This window comes from Corvus hawaiiensis, chromosome 1 (assembly GCF_020740725.1).
Source record: "Corvus hawaiiensis isolate bCorHaw1 chromosome 1, bCorHaw1.pri.cur, whole genome shotgun sequence".
NCBI classification, from domain to species: Eukaryota; Metazoa; Chordata; class Aves; order Passeriformes; family Corvidae; genus Corvus; species Corvus hawaiiensis.
Window position 1 is genome coordinate 81,089,616 of NC_063213.1, and position 15,424 is coordinate 81,105,039.

At 39.0% G+C, this 15,424-nt stretch overlaps 1 protein-coding gene across 4 annotated transcripts in view; it reads right to left on the reverse strand.

Annotated features, from left to right (window-relative positions):
- Positions 1–633: 633 nt before the first annotated feature.
- Positions 634–15,424, reverse strand: part of TRIO (trio Rho guanine nucleotide exchange factor) — a 248,096-nt gene continuing 233,305 nt past the window's right edge. For 2 of the 4 annotated variants that reach the window (XM_048311675.1, XM_048311683.1), the window contains exons 49-57: positions 12,424–12,671; positions 11,492–11,630; positions 11,120–11,147; positions 10,121–10,283; positions 8,013–8,134; positions 6,309–6,387; positions 5,495–5,695; positions 4,919–5,057; positions 634–3,376 (exon numbers count right to left, since the gene is read on the reverse strand). In XM_048311675.1, coding sequence (XP_048167632.1) covers positions 2,834–3,376; positions 4,919–5,057; positions 5,495–5,695; positions 6,309–6,387; positions 8,013–8,134; positions 10,121–10,283; positions 11,120–11,147; positions 11,492–11,630; positions 12,424–12,671 — 1,662 coding nt within the window. In that variant the 3' untranslated portion in view covers positions 634–2,833. Of the gene's footprint in view, positions 3,377–4,918; positions 5,058–5,494; positions 5,696–6,308; positions 6,388–8,012; positions 8,135–10,120; positions 10,284–11,119; positions 11,148–11,491; positions 11,631–12,423; positions 12,672–15,424 lie in introns of those variants that run through there. The other 2 variants (XM_048311700.1, XM_048311692.1) reach the window with 2 other exon arrangements.

Here is a 15,424-nt window from a genome sequence, read left to right on the forward strand (position 1 = left end):
TACTTGAAACTACAAGTGCATTATTTGTCTGTAAAGCACTTGGCTAACTTTTCCCGAGCTTAGTGTATCTTCAGACAAGAACAATTCCACAAAGCATGTGGCCATCCTCTTCCCTGTCATGGAAAAAGCTTCCAGTGGCTTATCCTGGTCAACAGCTCCTTCCTGAATATCTTCTGTCTTTCTATATGTAAAACATCTCTCTCAGTTGTCTCTCCCAGTAAGTAAACTGTGAGCTGTTAAAGGGACTGTTTCATCATCTGACAGGGAATAGCAGAAAAGAGTAGGGAAAAAAAAAAATTCTGTATACAATGCAGCAGCAAACAAACATTCTGTATTGTTCCCTGACCTTTCACTTCATTTTGAATTGTGAATAGCAGAAAAGGGAGGAAGACAAATATACACAATGAGAAACTTTTCTGCTTTATGTGTTTAGTTGCAAATCCCAAATCTTTATGCTTGAAAGTAACTTTTCTTCATAATGAATCTGGAATGCCTAAAAGTTGTGGGAAATCTGTTCCACAGTTTAATACTAACTTGAAATATAATCCTTCGGTCTTTAACTGGGAACATCTGGTAGAACACTCTGCTGGTCGAAATCTACTAGCTAATAAAGACCATAATACATTTCCACAGTTAGAGAGTTACGCATGTTTTATATAAAAGCATTCATGACACTACAAAGCACTCAACACTTAGAGCAAAGGCAAATATTATTTTGTAAGGCATGAAGGAAAGATACATCATTGCAATTTAAAATGAATTTCATGGCAATAAAGTAACATACTTTTTCCTTTTAAAATACAGAGCCCAATTAAAATATAGCCAAACCTAAACTGTCAAACTCCTCAAAGCAAGAGATCAGACAATTATGTCAAATATGTTTAATTTTTTTCAAAATAACTGATGGCAAAATAAAATATTTACATCATGTCATACTGTGTAAACATGTAAGGTCACTGTACAAAGAAATATACATGCAAAATAAAGCAAAAAATTTAACTAAAACAATAAAGGAAAAATAATACACAAACATAATGAAATGAGGTTGGTACGAATACACATCCAGTTTCGAAGTCAGTTGTTTTCTTTTAAAAAGTTTCTGTACAACTTTACAAAAAACCAAAAACAAACAAACAAAAAGAATAAATAGGATACAGTGGAAGCCACAAAGCTCAAAACTAACCCAAGCTAGGTTATGGCTTAAGACCCATATATCTAACTCTTGTGGGATGTCGGCTTGGTTTCCTTAAACTTGGCATTTCACACAAACATAGATGACAACACACCAACATGAACTCAGTGATGCACAGAAAACCATCTCTGTCTTTTTAAATACCTCACGCTAATATTACTTCAACCTTAAAAACAGTTACTAAGACAATTACATTACATGTCCAATTCTCCTCATCTGACTGCTACTTTCTGAATGTATTCTTCACCAAAGAGCACAAGATTAATTTGTTCATTTCACAGAAAGAAGTAAAAACACAGATTTGAAAATTCTAAAAAGTAGTTAAGTGTTGAGACTCATTTGGGGAAAGTCAGACTTTGGCATTTTAAATATAATAATAAATTTTAAAAAGTGTCACCCTACTTCTTAATCAGTTTGACATTTGGGATACCAATCTCTCTCTCTCTTCAATTTTTTTAATAATCCTTAAAACTGACTAGTCTCGACTAAATTCTATGCTAACCCTCATCTTAAACTAATAACAACAGTGTGGTACAACACACCCGCCCTTGCCCACCCAGAACCCCCAATCACACAAACAAAACCATAAAGCTCGCCGTACTAAGTATGTGCTTTTTCTATATATTTATTACAGTTACAACAGAGGTCCTCATAAATAGTTGCATAAAATGTTAAAGCCACAACATTGCACATGATATGAAAGAAAACAAAATCCCAAATGAGTGCATTTACAGTATTTCATCCTGCTGTATATACTGCTTGACAATTGGGTCAGCAAGCTGGGCACCAACCCAAAGTTCTTTTCTAGGGGGACAGTGAGTACTGACCCAAACTGAAGACCCGCACAGTGGTATACCACCATTTAGGAAGGAGGGGGGAAAAAAGGATCAGAGGAGGGGGAAAAAAATTTCAGACCGAAGGCAGGTAACAGTCTATATACAAGTAAGGCCTACATTTTATCAGAGCAAAACAATTCATTCTATTTGTATGCAAAATCTTTTGAGGTTGGATGCACTTAAAAGCAGAGTCTGATCTCAGTGCAGTGCTACGTGAGATACATACAGGCGAGGCAACTGGAAAGCTCTAGGACCAAGTGAAAACCAGATGTTACAAATGAAGGCTGTACCAATGGGCAGCCATTTTGGTGAGTCTTCTCCAGGCATGATCTGATTTTTGTTTAACACCAGTGCTTTAAACATAGGCATTTCTTCCTTGAATAAATCTTGAAAACGGTAGCTAAGTTCACTTGCAAAATTCAACTCTTGTTTATTAAAAAAACTATTTTTTTTTTGCAGAAACCTGAATAAAATACTGTTACTGTATCGCTTGTGACTGCTTTTTGCAGAGTACAGTGCTATTGTCCTCCACCCCCGTGAAGTCTGCATCTCCAGTCCCCCGCGCCGCCCTGCGCGGGTCCCTGCGGAATGCATTTGCACACGAACATTCACTAGCAGCTGGTTGGCTTGGGGTTTGCTTTCCTCAAAATTCAAGTCAACCGCTGATTGGCAGAAGGAGTCTATCTCCAGTCTGATTGATTGGCAGGAGGAGTCCATCTCCAGTCTGATTGATTGGCAGGAGGAGTCCATCTCCAGTCTGATTGATTGGCAGGTGAAAGAGAATGAGAGAGAACTTCAAGCAAGGTCAAACTCTTGGCAAGAGCCTGCTCTGTAAGAAGTTTTTAATGCTACGGATGGGTCGAACATCATTCTGGTGTTTTCGCCGCTCAATGAACGAAGTCAGTCTGGATATATCAATGCTGTCAGAACTTTTGCTATTCCCCAGCTGCAGCCATTGCTCCTGGAGGGCCAGTGCAGCCGAGGGACGTTTAGCTGGGTCATCCTGAAGTAGGAAGCATACGAAATCTTTGGCCTTCTGGCTAACTCCTTTGAAGTAGTCATCTGGGAAACTAAAGTCCAAGCGGCAAATATTCAGGCAAGTTTCCTCTACACTTTCATCCAGGAAAGGAGAGACGCCACTAAGAAGGACATAAGTGAGCACTCCAATGCTCCAAACATCTGAAGTGAGTGAAACAGGATTTCCAAGAATAATTTCAGGAGCTGCAAACTCTGGGTTTCCAAGTAACTGGTGGATATAATATGTGGTATTGAGCTGGACTGCGTCTCCAAAGTCAGCCAGTTTTATTGTTGGCCTAGTGGAACTCTGGTCCACCAAAATATTTTCAGGCTAGAAAACACAAAAGCAAAAGTTAAAATGTCTTTTTTCAAGTCAGTCTAACCCACATTTAATGCTTCAACTCAACTGGCTTCCCAGCCAGTGTGGTCAGCTCTAGAACATAAATAGCTGCACACTACAGGCATTACTGCTGAAGGCCATCTCTGCAAAGCTCTGAGGCTTTACCAAGGCTTCCACAGACCAACCAGCAGGTGGGTTCTTGCCTACTACAACATGCAATGAATGTGCTTTAGCTGCTGGCACTATATTTTTTGCAGGAAATATAGTTCTGCCATGTAATTCTTCAGTTATTCACAACATCAGCTTTGCAAAGCTTCACAGGAACTGGGTTTCAAAACTTTAGCTTCAGGAACAGAAATTACAACTAGAGGGTGAATAAAGCAACTGCTCCATTTGTTTTATGAGAGAGACAACAAAACCCTTGCATTTAAAGACCGGAAGACTTTGTATTTGCATGAAGCTTTCAACAAAATCCAGCTTTATTTGGCAACTCTTTAATGTAATGCAGCTATACAGATGGAAGACAAGCCCTGTTAAGAGACTATGACAGCAGAAGATCCCGTTGGATGCACATGACTTCAAGAGAACTGCCCCATTATTGGTGAGCTGAAAGTGGAATTATTGCTACAGTTTTATTTCTGAAGCTACTGCTGCTGTAGCTGTAATCTCTGCAAAGTAAGAGCAACTTACCTACAACTAGTTTTTAATTAGTTCATCTGTATGTACCCTGTGACCAGAAAAAGTACTGGTGAACTCTGTATAGCACACTAGAAAAAATTTAATGATATGAAGACACAAAACTTCTGCTTGGAAAACAGACGTACATGGAGGGAAGAGACTCAGGCTCTTTTTGCTTTTTCTCACTATGACCCCATTTGGTTAAAGACACCCTGTCTGCAAAGATGACTTGTCAATGCTAAAATTCCTTATTATTCATATACAGGTGTAAAAAAAAATGTAAAGATTAAGTTTTTAATTAATGTTCCCATTAAGACCTTCTCACACAGTTTTTTTTACTAGAATGCATCAAACCCTTGCGGCTCAAGTAACACTCAAAGGTAATAACAAAGGCCCAAGGAGGCACCATTCATGTGGATATCACAGCCCTCAAAGTGCAAAGATGAGAAACATTTTTGCAGCAAAAGAGGAAAAGCAGTCTCTTCCACAATAAACTCTATGCTTCTTGAGAAAGAAACTGATTTCTGCTCCAAGTTTATCAGAAAGTAAATAAATGAATGAATAAATGAATAAATAATCAAGAAAAACTTCCTGTCACCAATTACTTCCAACACAAAGGGCCACACAGGGCAAGCGAGCTATAAGGAGAAAGCATAGGGAATCGAAAATTTCTGCTTTGCTGGCTATGGGTTATGAGTGATCTAAAGCATTTGGGGACGGAGCCCCAAGCCATATCCTTCATGAGTCTCTCAAAGCATTTCAAAGTTCTGTGTTCCCAGTTCCAAGTTTTCTAAAAGAGGGAGATTTTTATACCTGGAATGATGCATACTGCCCAGAATCCCATTAACACCTCACCTTTAGGTCCAAATGTGCTATTCTGCAGTTATGAAGATACTGCACAGCTTCCAGAATCTCTCCCAGGTAGAGCCTGATCTTCCCTTCTGTGAGGTTTCCCCATCGCACAACATAGTCTAGAAGGCGACCCTGGTCAGCCCTGTTAGAATTACAAGGTTGCATCTTGGATTAATCCATGCATCAGAACTGAAAAAAACCCCAGGCTACAGACTACAGCAATAACTGGAGCCTGCAGCACTTACAAGACAAAGGACTAGGGTATGAAGAGGAGATTTCACATCAAGCTACCAGATCACACAACATTCCTAATTCACTTTTGCAGCCATTTGATACAAAAAGATTGTTGAACCTTCAGACTAAGATAACCATCCACATATCAATTTAATGTCTCTATTTGTTCCCTTCTGAGTGTTAAATTCAACATTTTAGTAACAGCATTAGACAACTGCAATATTTTACTTAGGTGTTTTCAAATTTCTATGAAATCTTAGAGCTCCTTATTCATAAACCACTATAAATGCCCCAGAAAGTCTCCTGTAAATATCACATTTTACAGATAATTTAGAGTCCACACACATTTCTAACACTAGTATGTAGTTGGTGGAGGTCTCAAAGGTGTCGAGAAGGCCAATGAGCTGGGGATGCTGGAGATTCTGCATGACTCCAAGTTCATGGGTAACCTGGTCTCGCTTCATCAACTTCTTATTCACAAACTTAGTGGCTACTGCTTGCTTGGTTCCCTTCTGGTCACACTTCTTAACGACAGAAAATCTGCCCCTGGAACACAACAAAGGAAAGAATTAACAGAGAGATGCAATCAGGACATACTTTCAAAAGATATACTCCAAGAGATCTAATTTTAGATCTCCAATAAGCTACCCCTACAGAGAAGTTTCTGGGCATGAGAATTTTCAGTGCATGCCTCTACTACAAACTGTGTCTGTATAAACTTGACAGAGATCTGTTATATCACATTTGTAGACAACTTGTCAGAGTAATATCCAGCTTTCAAAGGTCATCATTAAGTTGGACAAGTGTATATTCTACATGACTTATTTTGCCCATTTTCAGACTCCTTCTGTCTGTAATTTTCATACTCTAAATAACATGGTTTAGGAGAACTTCACTACAGAAGCAGTCTCGGTCACTGTAAGGCATGCTTAAAAAAATATGCCTTAATCTATGATATCACTTCAGCCTAACTGCATTCTGTTTAGGCAGTGCCACCTAGTGCTGGCAAAATTTTTGCTTCCTAACTTCTGTTTAATCCAACAAAATTCTGGCCTTTTAGGCTCACACATTAAGTATTTTTCAAGGAGAATTTAATTTTTTGAAAGAGAAGTCAATATTTTGACACAGACAGCTTCAGAGATCAGCATACAGAACGCACCTGCCAAGCTCAGCCACTTCACTATAGTGGGAATCAAAATTGTCTTTCCAGATTACCATGATCCCATCACTTCCAGGACCTAAACAAACAAAGAAACAAACAAACAAAGAGAAGGACAGTATGTCCAAGATTTAATATACTCAGATCCTTTGGCTATGAGGGGAATCACCCCCCCCTGTAAATCCCAGTATGACACATAGGGTGGCAGCAGGACAAACTGGATTATACACCACAGGAGCCCAGCCAATGCAGCAGAACAAATTCTGTAGTGGAAACAATTCAGGTACAGTGGGAACTCTCTGTACAGGAATGAGCAATCTTGGCAAATTGAGGAAAACAGTAAAAAGAAAAGACATCTTACATTATATCTCATAATCAATAATACACCTACCGGTGGAAAAAAAAGTGGCCAGGCAGTGTAGCGGCTACGTTACAAAGCAACTCTTACTTTTCAGGAAAACACTAGTTTAAAGACCAAAATTTCATTTTCAGCCTCTTTTATATATTGCAACACACTCATCCTAAGGCTTAGCTACTGTCTGTCTTGGGTCAGTGAGCAAGAAGTGCCTGAAATAATGAACACCTCAATATGTTGTCAGTAAGGCACTTACTGTGGCTGCCAATAGGCAGAGCTCAAGGTGGCACCACTGAATATAAACCCCCAAAAATTTCAGCTGAGATTTGGAAGAGACACATCTTTCACAGTCTGGTTTAAAATTCCAGGAAAACAGCAAAGCTCTTAGAAAAAAAGGGAAGAAAGACCACATTTTGAAGAGGGTTGGGACAACTGTATAAGTCCCCATATCAGCTGGGACAGACATACACAGAGTAGCACTTCATATCTTGGGGTTTTTTATGTGAGTCAATTTGAGACAGAGCCATTGTGCTAAAATCTATGAATTAATTCTCACTGATGGAAAAATATATGGGCCTCACAATGCACTAAAGGACCCAGACATTATAAACTGCCTTGTAAGAAAACCTGTAATCCTGCTATTTTCCCTATTTCTAAAAATGGAGAATTATGAACATTTAGGAGAAGAATAAGTGAACATACAAACACACACCAATACTTATCACTATGTCATCAAACGCATCAAGCAAAAATCTTTTTTCCCCTTTGCTGTCTGCCCCCAGAACACAGGCATTTTTTCATCTTTGCACGTTTCCTTTTCATTCCCTCACAAACATTCAGGTTGCCTTGCTTCAGGTACTGAAATAATTTAACTATAGATCAATGATGCAAAGACAAGAACTAGTTGTATGTTCTCCTAAACACTGTGGCTTTACAATCCAAGCAAAGGATAAAAATAAATTACGAAGTAATGCTGCTTTTTTCTTATCTGTACATTTTAGAAATTATGTTAGCATAGGAACATTCATTGAGACTAAACTAAGAATGCTGATGATAAAATATGATTTTATCAGCGTGTTTGAACTAGTACTGGCAAAGTATAGTATAAAATGCCACAAAATCATACACATGTTGACAGTAGTGTGGAATATATTTATGAACCTCTAATCAGTTACATCCTAAAACTGCATCTATTCCTGCTGAAACAGGCAATATATTACAGGCAAAAAGGTTATGATACTCCTTTAACAAAGGGGTGCCCAAGAGCTGAGCTTTTCTTTTCACTGTTCTACGGGTACCAGACACTTTGACTGTAACTAGGCTTTAGAAGAAGGCAGAGACAGGCCTACCTAAAACTCGTAGACTGGCGGAGGATGAAACCGAACCCATGTCGTTTGCAGCTATACACGTGTAGATACCATCGTCTTCCGCAGTGACGCCGACGATTTTCAGCGACGCCTCTCCCAAGTCACTGGGAAACACAACAGCAGCCATTAACTTCCCAGTAACTTCACAGTTACTGTAAGATCAGATACAGTTAGGTGGATATTGTTTGGACTTCTTGTTCTCCAGCCCTTATCTCTCTGGATGAACATTACTAACCCTGCCCTGCTGGATCAGAAGCGTCCACCAGAACCTGAGCACTCTGTGTCCATCCAGTATCTTGGAATGTCTGCTAGAAAAACATCCCGACTGACACTCTCTCTCACCATGTCCCAGGCTCCACCGTGCTGGAAAAATCAAGTGCTTCCCCTGTTTCTTCCTGCTTCCTTTACCTATTTCAAGTTTTCGGAAGCCATATAGAGACAAACATCCATCACTGTTCCTTCTGAAAGGTTCGTTTCCATCTGTGACTCCCAGTAAGTGTCCTCTGATCAATCATTTGTGCTTTCAGAGCATTCACCCCTTCTAAGAGAGGGCTTGCCCTTCAACATAAAAGGCACACTTCACCACAACTCTGGAGACCTCAGAATTTAGGAGAATGAGGATGGGAGGAAACTGAAAAGGACTTAGGTTTACTCTCTGCTCCAGGGCAGCAACAGCATAAAGCTATGTAAGACTAGAACAGAAAGGCTCTGCAGGCTCTTCCTTAATCTTTCTCACTGTTCAACCACCCTTTTTGTTTGATGGTTTGTCTTTAAATGTCTGCTGAAATCTTCCTCTGTGCAATAAATTTCTAGTACTCTTTTGACTATCTGCTATGGACATGAACAGCAGATAATTTAATTTGCAACAGTCTCTTACAAATGTGGATACTTGGCAAGTCCTCCCTACCCTTTTCACTGCTAGGCTCAAACCAACCCTAATATTGTGCTGTTTTTTCATAATAATGCATGTTTTCAAGATCTTCTATCATACTTACTGCTTTCCTTTGGATTCATCTCAGTTACTATGAATCATTTTACTGACTGAATCAAAAACTATTTGCAATGGTCTTCACCATACAATTCCAGGGGGAATAAAGAAGGTAAATTTTAGGAACATAGGAAGATGACACCCTTCCCCAGCTCAAAGAACATTTCAGGATTATTTCTAAAAATGTGTCAGCCACAGCTAACATGATTTACTGGATATAATTCTGTAACAGTAATGAGTAAATGTAGCAAATTTAACTCTTACACATCTCACAACAGCTCTGGATGCAGTAGTAAAGCTGCCACACTGCCTTTGTCTCCCCATTAAAAACAAACGCAAAACCCAATGAAAAGAAAAAGCAGGAGCAGCAGGAAGTAAAGAACAGTATAACATGCCGTCAAGTTTTCACAAAAGAGCCCTTCATTCTGAATTAAGAGTATAATTCATAAATACGGCATTTCCTCACACTGTTAGTTTAGTTACTCATTAAACTATATTTTCTGTATATAAAAGATGCTTTTCCAGAAAAAAAAAATATTTTTTTTTCAGTGCAGCTTCCCATTCCAAAACAACACAGTTTCTCCTATTAATCAGGTGTTTGAGTTACCAGTTGTTCTGTTATGTTCTGTCATAGCAAAGCTAAACCCAGACAAAATTGTTAATATCCACACTTCAACAATGAAGAGGGATGTTGCCAGATCAGCAGTAAGCAGGGGCTTCTTTGCAAAACACTGTAGTGTGATCTGAAAGCCACCAATGTAAATAAGGGACTGGCAGGATCTGTCACAGTACTGGCATGTCACAACATACTGGGCTGTTTCAAGGACCAGGTCGGTGTGACAGAACCACAATGGCTTCTGCAATAGCTAATCAGAAATAGCAGATTAATTTTATTTTGATTTTAAAAATCAATTGTGTAATATTGTTAGCCTAGCCATACACAGAAGTTATATAACATTCCTGGAAAATCTCAGCTGTGAAGTCTTTCTGTGTGAGAGCAACCCTATCCTCATGCCTCAAAGCCCAGTGCTGTCTGGTACCAGGGGTGCAAATTAAAAATCTAACAGTTTCAGCAGTTTCTGTGGAACATGACATAAATTACCTGTACGAAATGCTGTGATGACCGTCATTGCTCAGTGTATTATGATCAGGACCTTTCCAAGTAACTGACGCCTTGGGGCGACCACAGACTTTACACCTAAGCACGATGGTCTCTCCTGTCTCACATGTTACCTCACTCAATGGAACTATAAACTCTGGGGGAACTGGAAAAATAAAATTAATGGCATTAGGTCAACAGAAGCAAATACATTTAATTTCTATTCCTTGCACTCTTTTGCGTTAGACAAAGTAGTACTTTACATTCCCAAGGTGTGTATATCCCTCTACCCTTGGAGCACATCCATGGTTAGGCCCCTTGCTGAGGCTCTGCAGAGCTAGTGCATTTTTCTCCACATGAACTTGGACACAACACTACTGCTGTGCTACAGATAACCCCGAAGCCTACCATGGTGAACCAAGCACCCAGTTTATGGCAAGCTGAGGAAAGTCTACAGTGAAAAGTATTTAAGGATGTGCTCAGCTAGGCTATCTTTATATCCAGCCAAATTTGCAAAAGCGAACACAAAACACTTCATCCACTAAGGCACTGTAGTGCTTTCCCTTTTCCACAGGCAAAACTGAAGAAGTTTGTTTCTGTGTATTAAGCTAAATCCCCAGTTTGGCTCTGACCCCAAAGTGCCACTATGTTTGTCCTGATCAGCCTCTACACTGGAGAGGTCCTGAATGTTCCCTAGGGAGCAAGATTAAAAAAGAAGAAGCTCCAACTCCTAGCCTTGTACCTTTTAAAATTCAGCAAGGCCCCACTTCCATACAGAACAATCATATGGTCCTTGTGTTTTATGTTGTTTTGGACTTGTGAACTAAAAAGGGTCCTTGCATCTTAAAAAATAAATACAATGACATTCACTGTAGCTCATCTAAAAAGAGGCTATGTATATTTTTGTAGAAAGCACCCAGTTCCTGACATAATTCATATCAAGCAAATAATGTTTTTATCAAATTATATTGACTGAAACTTTTAAAAATTAAAGCAACTTACCATCATAAATGTAATTGGGGTTGAGAAGCTGGAAAGGAGAAATTAAAGAATTAATGTCCTGATAATCTTATAATAACTTAAAGAATGTTAGAAAACCAAGCACAGAGATGGATCAAAGTTAGCTGTACCCACAAAATCCAAGAAACATCTGAATACCACAATTTCTGCACCACTCTATTCTTTTTGCAGTATCTTTTTGTTGTATGATGCTTGCAGGTTCAAAGGTTATAACCTTCTGTTTTCAGATTTGGCAAAGACTGTCCATTAAAGCCACTGCTGCCTTTGATTCCTTCCTGTGAAGTTCTGACAGAGGCTGCTTTTAAAGAAATCCCAACCCAACTTCTTTTGGAAACTACATCTTTGAACACTTACTTTTACAGAAACCTTGTTGGCAAGTCCTTCTCGGGATTTGCGATAACCATTTTCTAGCTTGCCTTCCCTTTTGCCGTCTTTATCTTTTTTCTCAGATTTCTTCCTTAATCGGAGTGCTGTGTGCCAAGACGTTGACTTCCTGAACACAGAACATGAAACTCTCATCAATTCTTTTCAACTCCCTGCTATGTCCTATACTGTCTAATTTCATGTGTCATTGGAAAAGTATGTAAAAATGTTATTTCTACGTATTACAGTACAGTAAAATGAAATACATTAAGTATTCCATAAGAGATGTCACCCTTGGCTAAATCTGTGAACAAGCTAGTAATGTAGTCTGGAGTTCAATATTCCTTGAAGTCACTGCTCCAATGGTAAACTTGCTATATGAAAATGCAAATATCAATCAAACTGAGCAACAGCCAGTATGAAACCCATACCAAATACAGCCTGACTAAAGCTTTACACAAAATTCATACTTTGAACTTTGATACAATTTCTTCCATTGCAGATATAAGAGAGAGTTGCTCCTAGCATACAGCCATTTTCAATAAGTTTGTGGCTTTTTGGAACCCTCCAAATCTTGTTTCACTTGAACAAACATTCCCTGTTTTCCTTGACAGAGGTGTCTAGACTGGTGGCTCATTCTATTAAATAAACAAGTTAAAACCAATTATTGCTGCTCTTAGATCACACATTCTCTTCCCAGAAGATTGGGCTATTGCAACTTTTTAATAAAGAGTATGTGCTTCTGGGATCTTTCTTACTAGCTTGTATTTTGAAGTTTGCTAAGGGACCTCTCAAGTACTCATTCTGCTTGTTGTTAATTTATTTCTCAATGATCACATCAACTTTTGGCCTTAAAGGTTCAAAGCCTTCTCTACATTGGAAGTTTTCCCTTCCTCCCCTTCTACGCCCACCCAGGCACTCACTTGATGGTTCCATCAGGGTTGTCAATGATGATTGCACTGGTATGCCCCAAGACATAGCCGGGAATCCAGCCCTCGGCTGCGGGGCACTGATCAGTGGCGGCTCTGAACACCAAAAACATGTTCTGTTGGTTGCTGGCTAGAATCTGCACGACCTCTCCTTGGTAGACATTTATCTCATCCTCCTTCACTGCCGTGTAATCGTGTGTCACCAGCATGGTGGAGATATTGCTACTGCTGCTACTTTCACTCTGCAAGCATCAATCAGAAGCAGAGAGAGCAGGGGGGAAAAAAGAGAATCAAGTTTAAAACTCATGAAGAAGACAGGCTGTTCTTGGCCTGCTACATTACCTACCTAATCCACTCTGTTTAAACTGTAGTCAAAGAAAAGTGCAGTGTTTTCCTCTTTTAGAGCTGACTGTGTCTGTTTATCTTGTGCATTAGTCTGCTATTTGAACATTTTCAGGTACTGCTGCTGCACAAGTTTATTCCCAGTAGTTACACAATATCATTTCCTTTAACTAAGAGTCAGTTTATACATAAATCTCAACTCGTCCTCCTTTCAAAGCTCAGACACTGAACCTTGCATATTTATCAGGCATCAAAACTACAGTACAAGCATGTAAGACAGTTTTAAGTTACTGAACTTACACGGTGTTGTAAGTTCAGTTTCAAAATCACAGTCATTAGCTCATAATCACTGGAAATTCCAACAATGAATAATACATGTAGTCTTTCCTAGCACTATATGTCAGACCTCAGGCACCAGCCTTCTGCACACAAAACATGACAAGGTACAAAAGAACAAAACAGGGTTTTGACAGCATCTCTCAAAACCACAAGACTTATCTCTGGTTGAATCTGTATGACCACATTTATTCCTTTAAATGCAGAGGATGAAGTAAATTACTGAAATAAGAAATTATTAATTTGATGGTCAAAATAGACCCACTAAACTATAAGAATCCCTTCTAATTGATTAGTAACTATGATAGCTGAGCGTTGTTACCTGTTTATCATATACTTTCAACAACTGTTCATGATTTTGTTCATTTCCCCAGCAAGCATTTGTGGAAAGCTAATTATGGCTGAGAAGGTGTACATTCAAAATCATATCACTTTCAGAACAAAAAGCCTTCTCCTGACCATGAACCTACTGGAAATTATTATTTTTTAAAACTAAGACTTATTTTGTCCATTTGCATGTATTCCTCATATGAAGTTTAGTAAATGGAAGTGTGAAAACTATCTTCAGATTACACAACCTACTCCCTCAGTAATTATTTCTTTCTTGAAACAAGTTAAAACCAAGGTGAATGGCCTATTAATGATGTGGCATGAGGGGTGTGTGTGTGTGTGCCTGTCTTTTGTCTCTGTCCTTACTTCAAACTGTTTCAGGTCACTCAGTACCAGTGAGGGCTCACTATGGCTCAGTAGAAGCTGAGCTGAAGAAGGAAATGAGTACCCAGGTTCCTACTACATATAGAGCATAACCACACTAGTACTACTCATGTGCCAGCAGCCAGTGGAAAGCTTGGCACTTAGGATTAAAACAGCATCATTTTTTTCCTCAAAACTGTCAAATATCTCTCAAATATTGAGGAGATGCCGGGGGGTCAGTTGACAGCATGGTGCACTGGGAGCCCTGAACACTGCGTTCTCTTGCAATCTGCTAAAGGCCTTGAACAAGTCACTCCGTCTCTCTGTGCCTGTGGTTCCCTGAGGACTCTGGCTGAGAGACCAAGACATTTGGAAAGGAACAGTCTCAGATTACTCATTCATAGCATGTTTAACACCTGATGCTTGGAGTGCCAGTGACTCTGTACATTTTATTTGAGCTGGACTGTTATATGCAGCTGAGTGACTCAAATCATCTTTTTGCCATATTGGACTGATGAAGCATATGCTACCTCAGTGAGAAAGGTCTCATTGTGGATTGTAACTCTACTAAAGGATATTTACATTAACTTCAGATGCAGTATTTCCACTGGGAGAACTCATTTTTTCTAGTTTAGTGGATGGCCTGCATGGCCTTTTGTATTAGCAAGTCCTTTCCATGATTCAGGCAAACTGGGAACAGCCGAACCAAACAAATTAAGTCTCATTTTCAGTCATTACTTAAATTAGGATGACAACTTGCTACATTCTTTTACCTAGATGAAAACCAACTCTACTCAGAAAAAGAAGCTTTTGTTGACTTCTCCTGTTAAGACTTACAGGGAAAGATGAAGGGAAGTTGCAACATCAAACTAAGCCTCAAACCTTGCCCCACACATTACTCCTGAACATACTGTTTCTTAGCATGCAGAAGAATTTGTGTAACTGCAAGACTGACCTTTCTATAACATAACATTTCCTTCTGACATTTAAGTCTTGAAGGATCATAATAAACTCTGAATATTTCTTATGTTCAACAGGGACAGTTAAATCTGTTAAATAAACAACTGTCTGGTAACTACAAAGTGACAAATGTTCTTGAGAATGTGTTTATACCAGAATTCATTCTCACCACGGAAAGATAGCCTTTCCTTTTGCCTTCCAAGGAAGTAATTATTCTTGCACAGTTAATGTTTTCTTACTGAAAGTACTTCTGGTCATCACTGACCCCAACTATGGGATTAGAGGAGGATCTACGAACAAAATATAAAAAATTCCTTCCATATTCCTCAACTAGCAAAACTTACTCCTTTTTCTTCTTAGAAGTAATTTTTCTTTAAGTAATCAGCCATAGCCATATGTGCATGTGAATATACATATACCAACAGTTAAATTAAAATAAACCTTCACAACCCATTTTCTCCAGCTTGTTCAATGTGAAGTGAAATCCTGCTAATTGGTCTAGAAATGAGGTTATAAATGAGGACTTACAGCCCATCTCAATTACCAAACTAGAAGAGTTATATAGCTGTGAATATATAGTTGTGAAGCAGAAGGCATGCATTCCAATATTACGTTGTATAGTGAGATAAAAACAAGCAATGGTGTCTTTGCTGAGATAGTATTA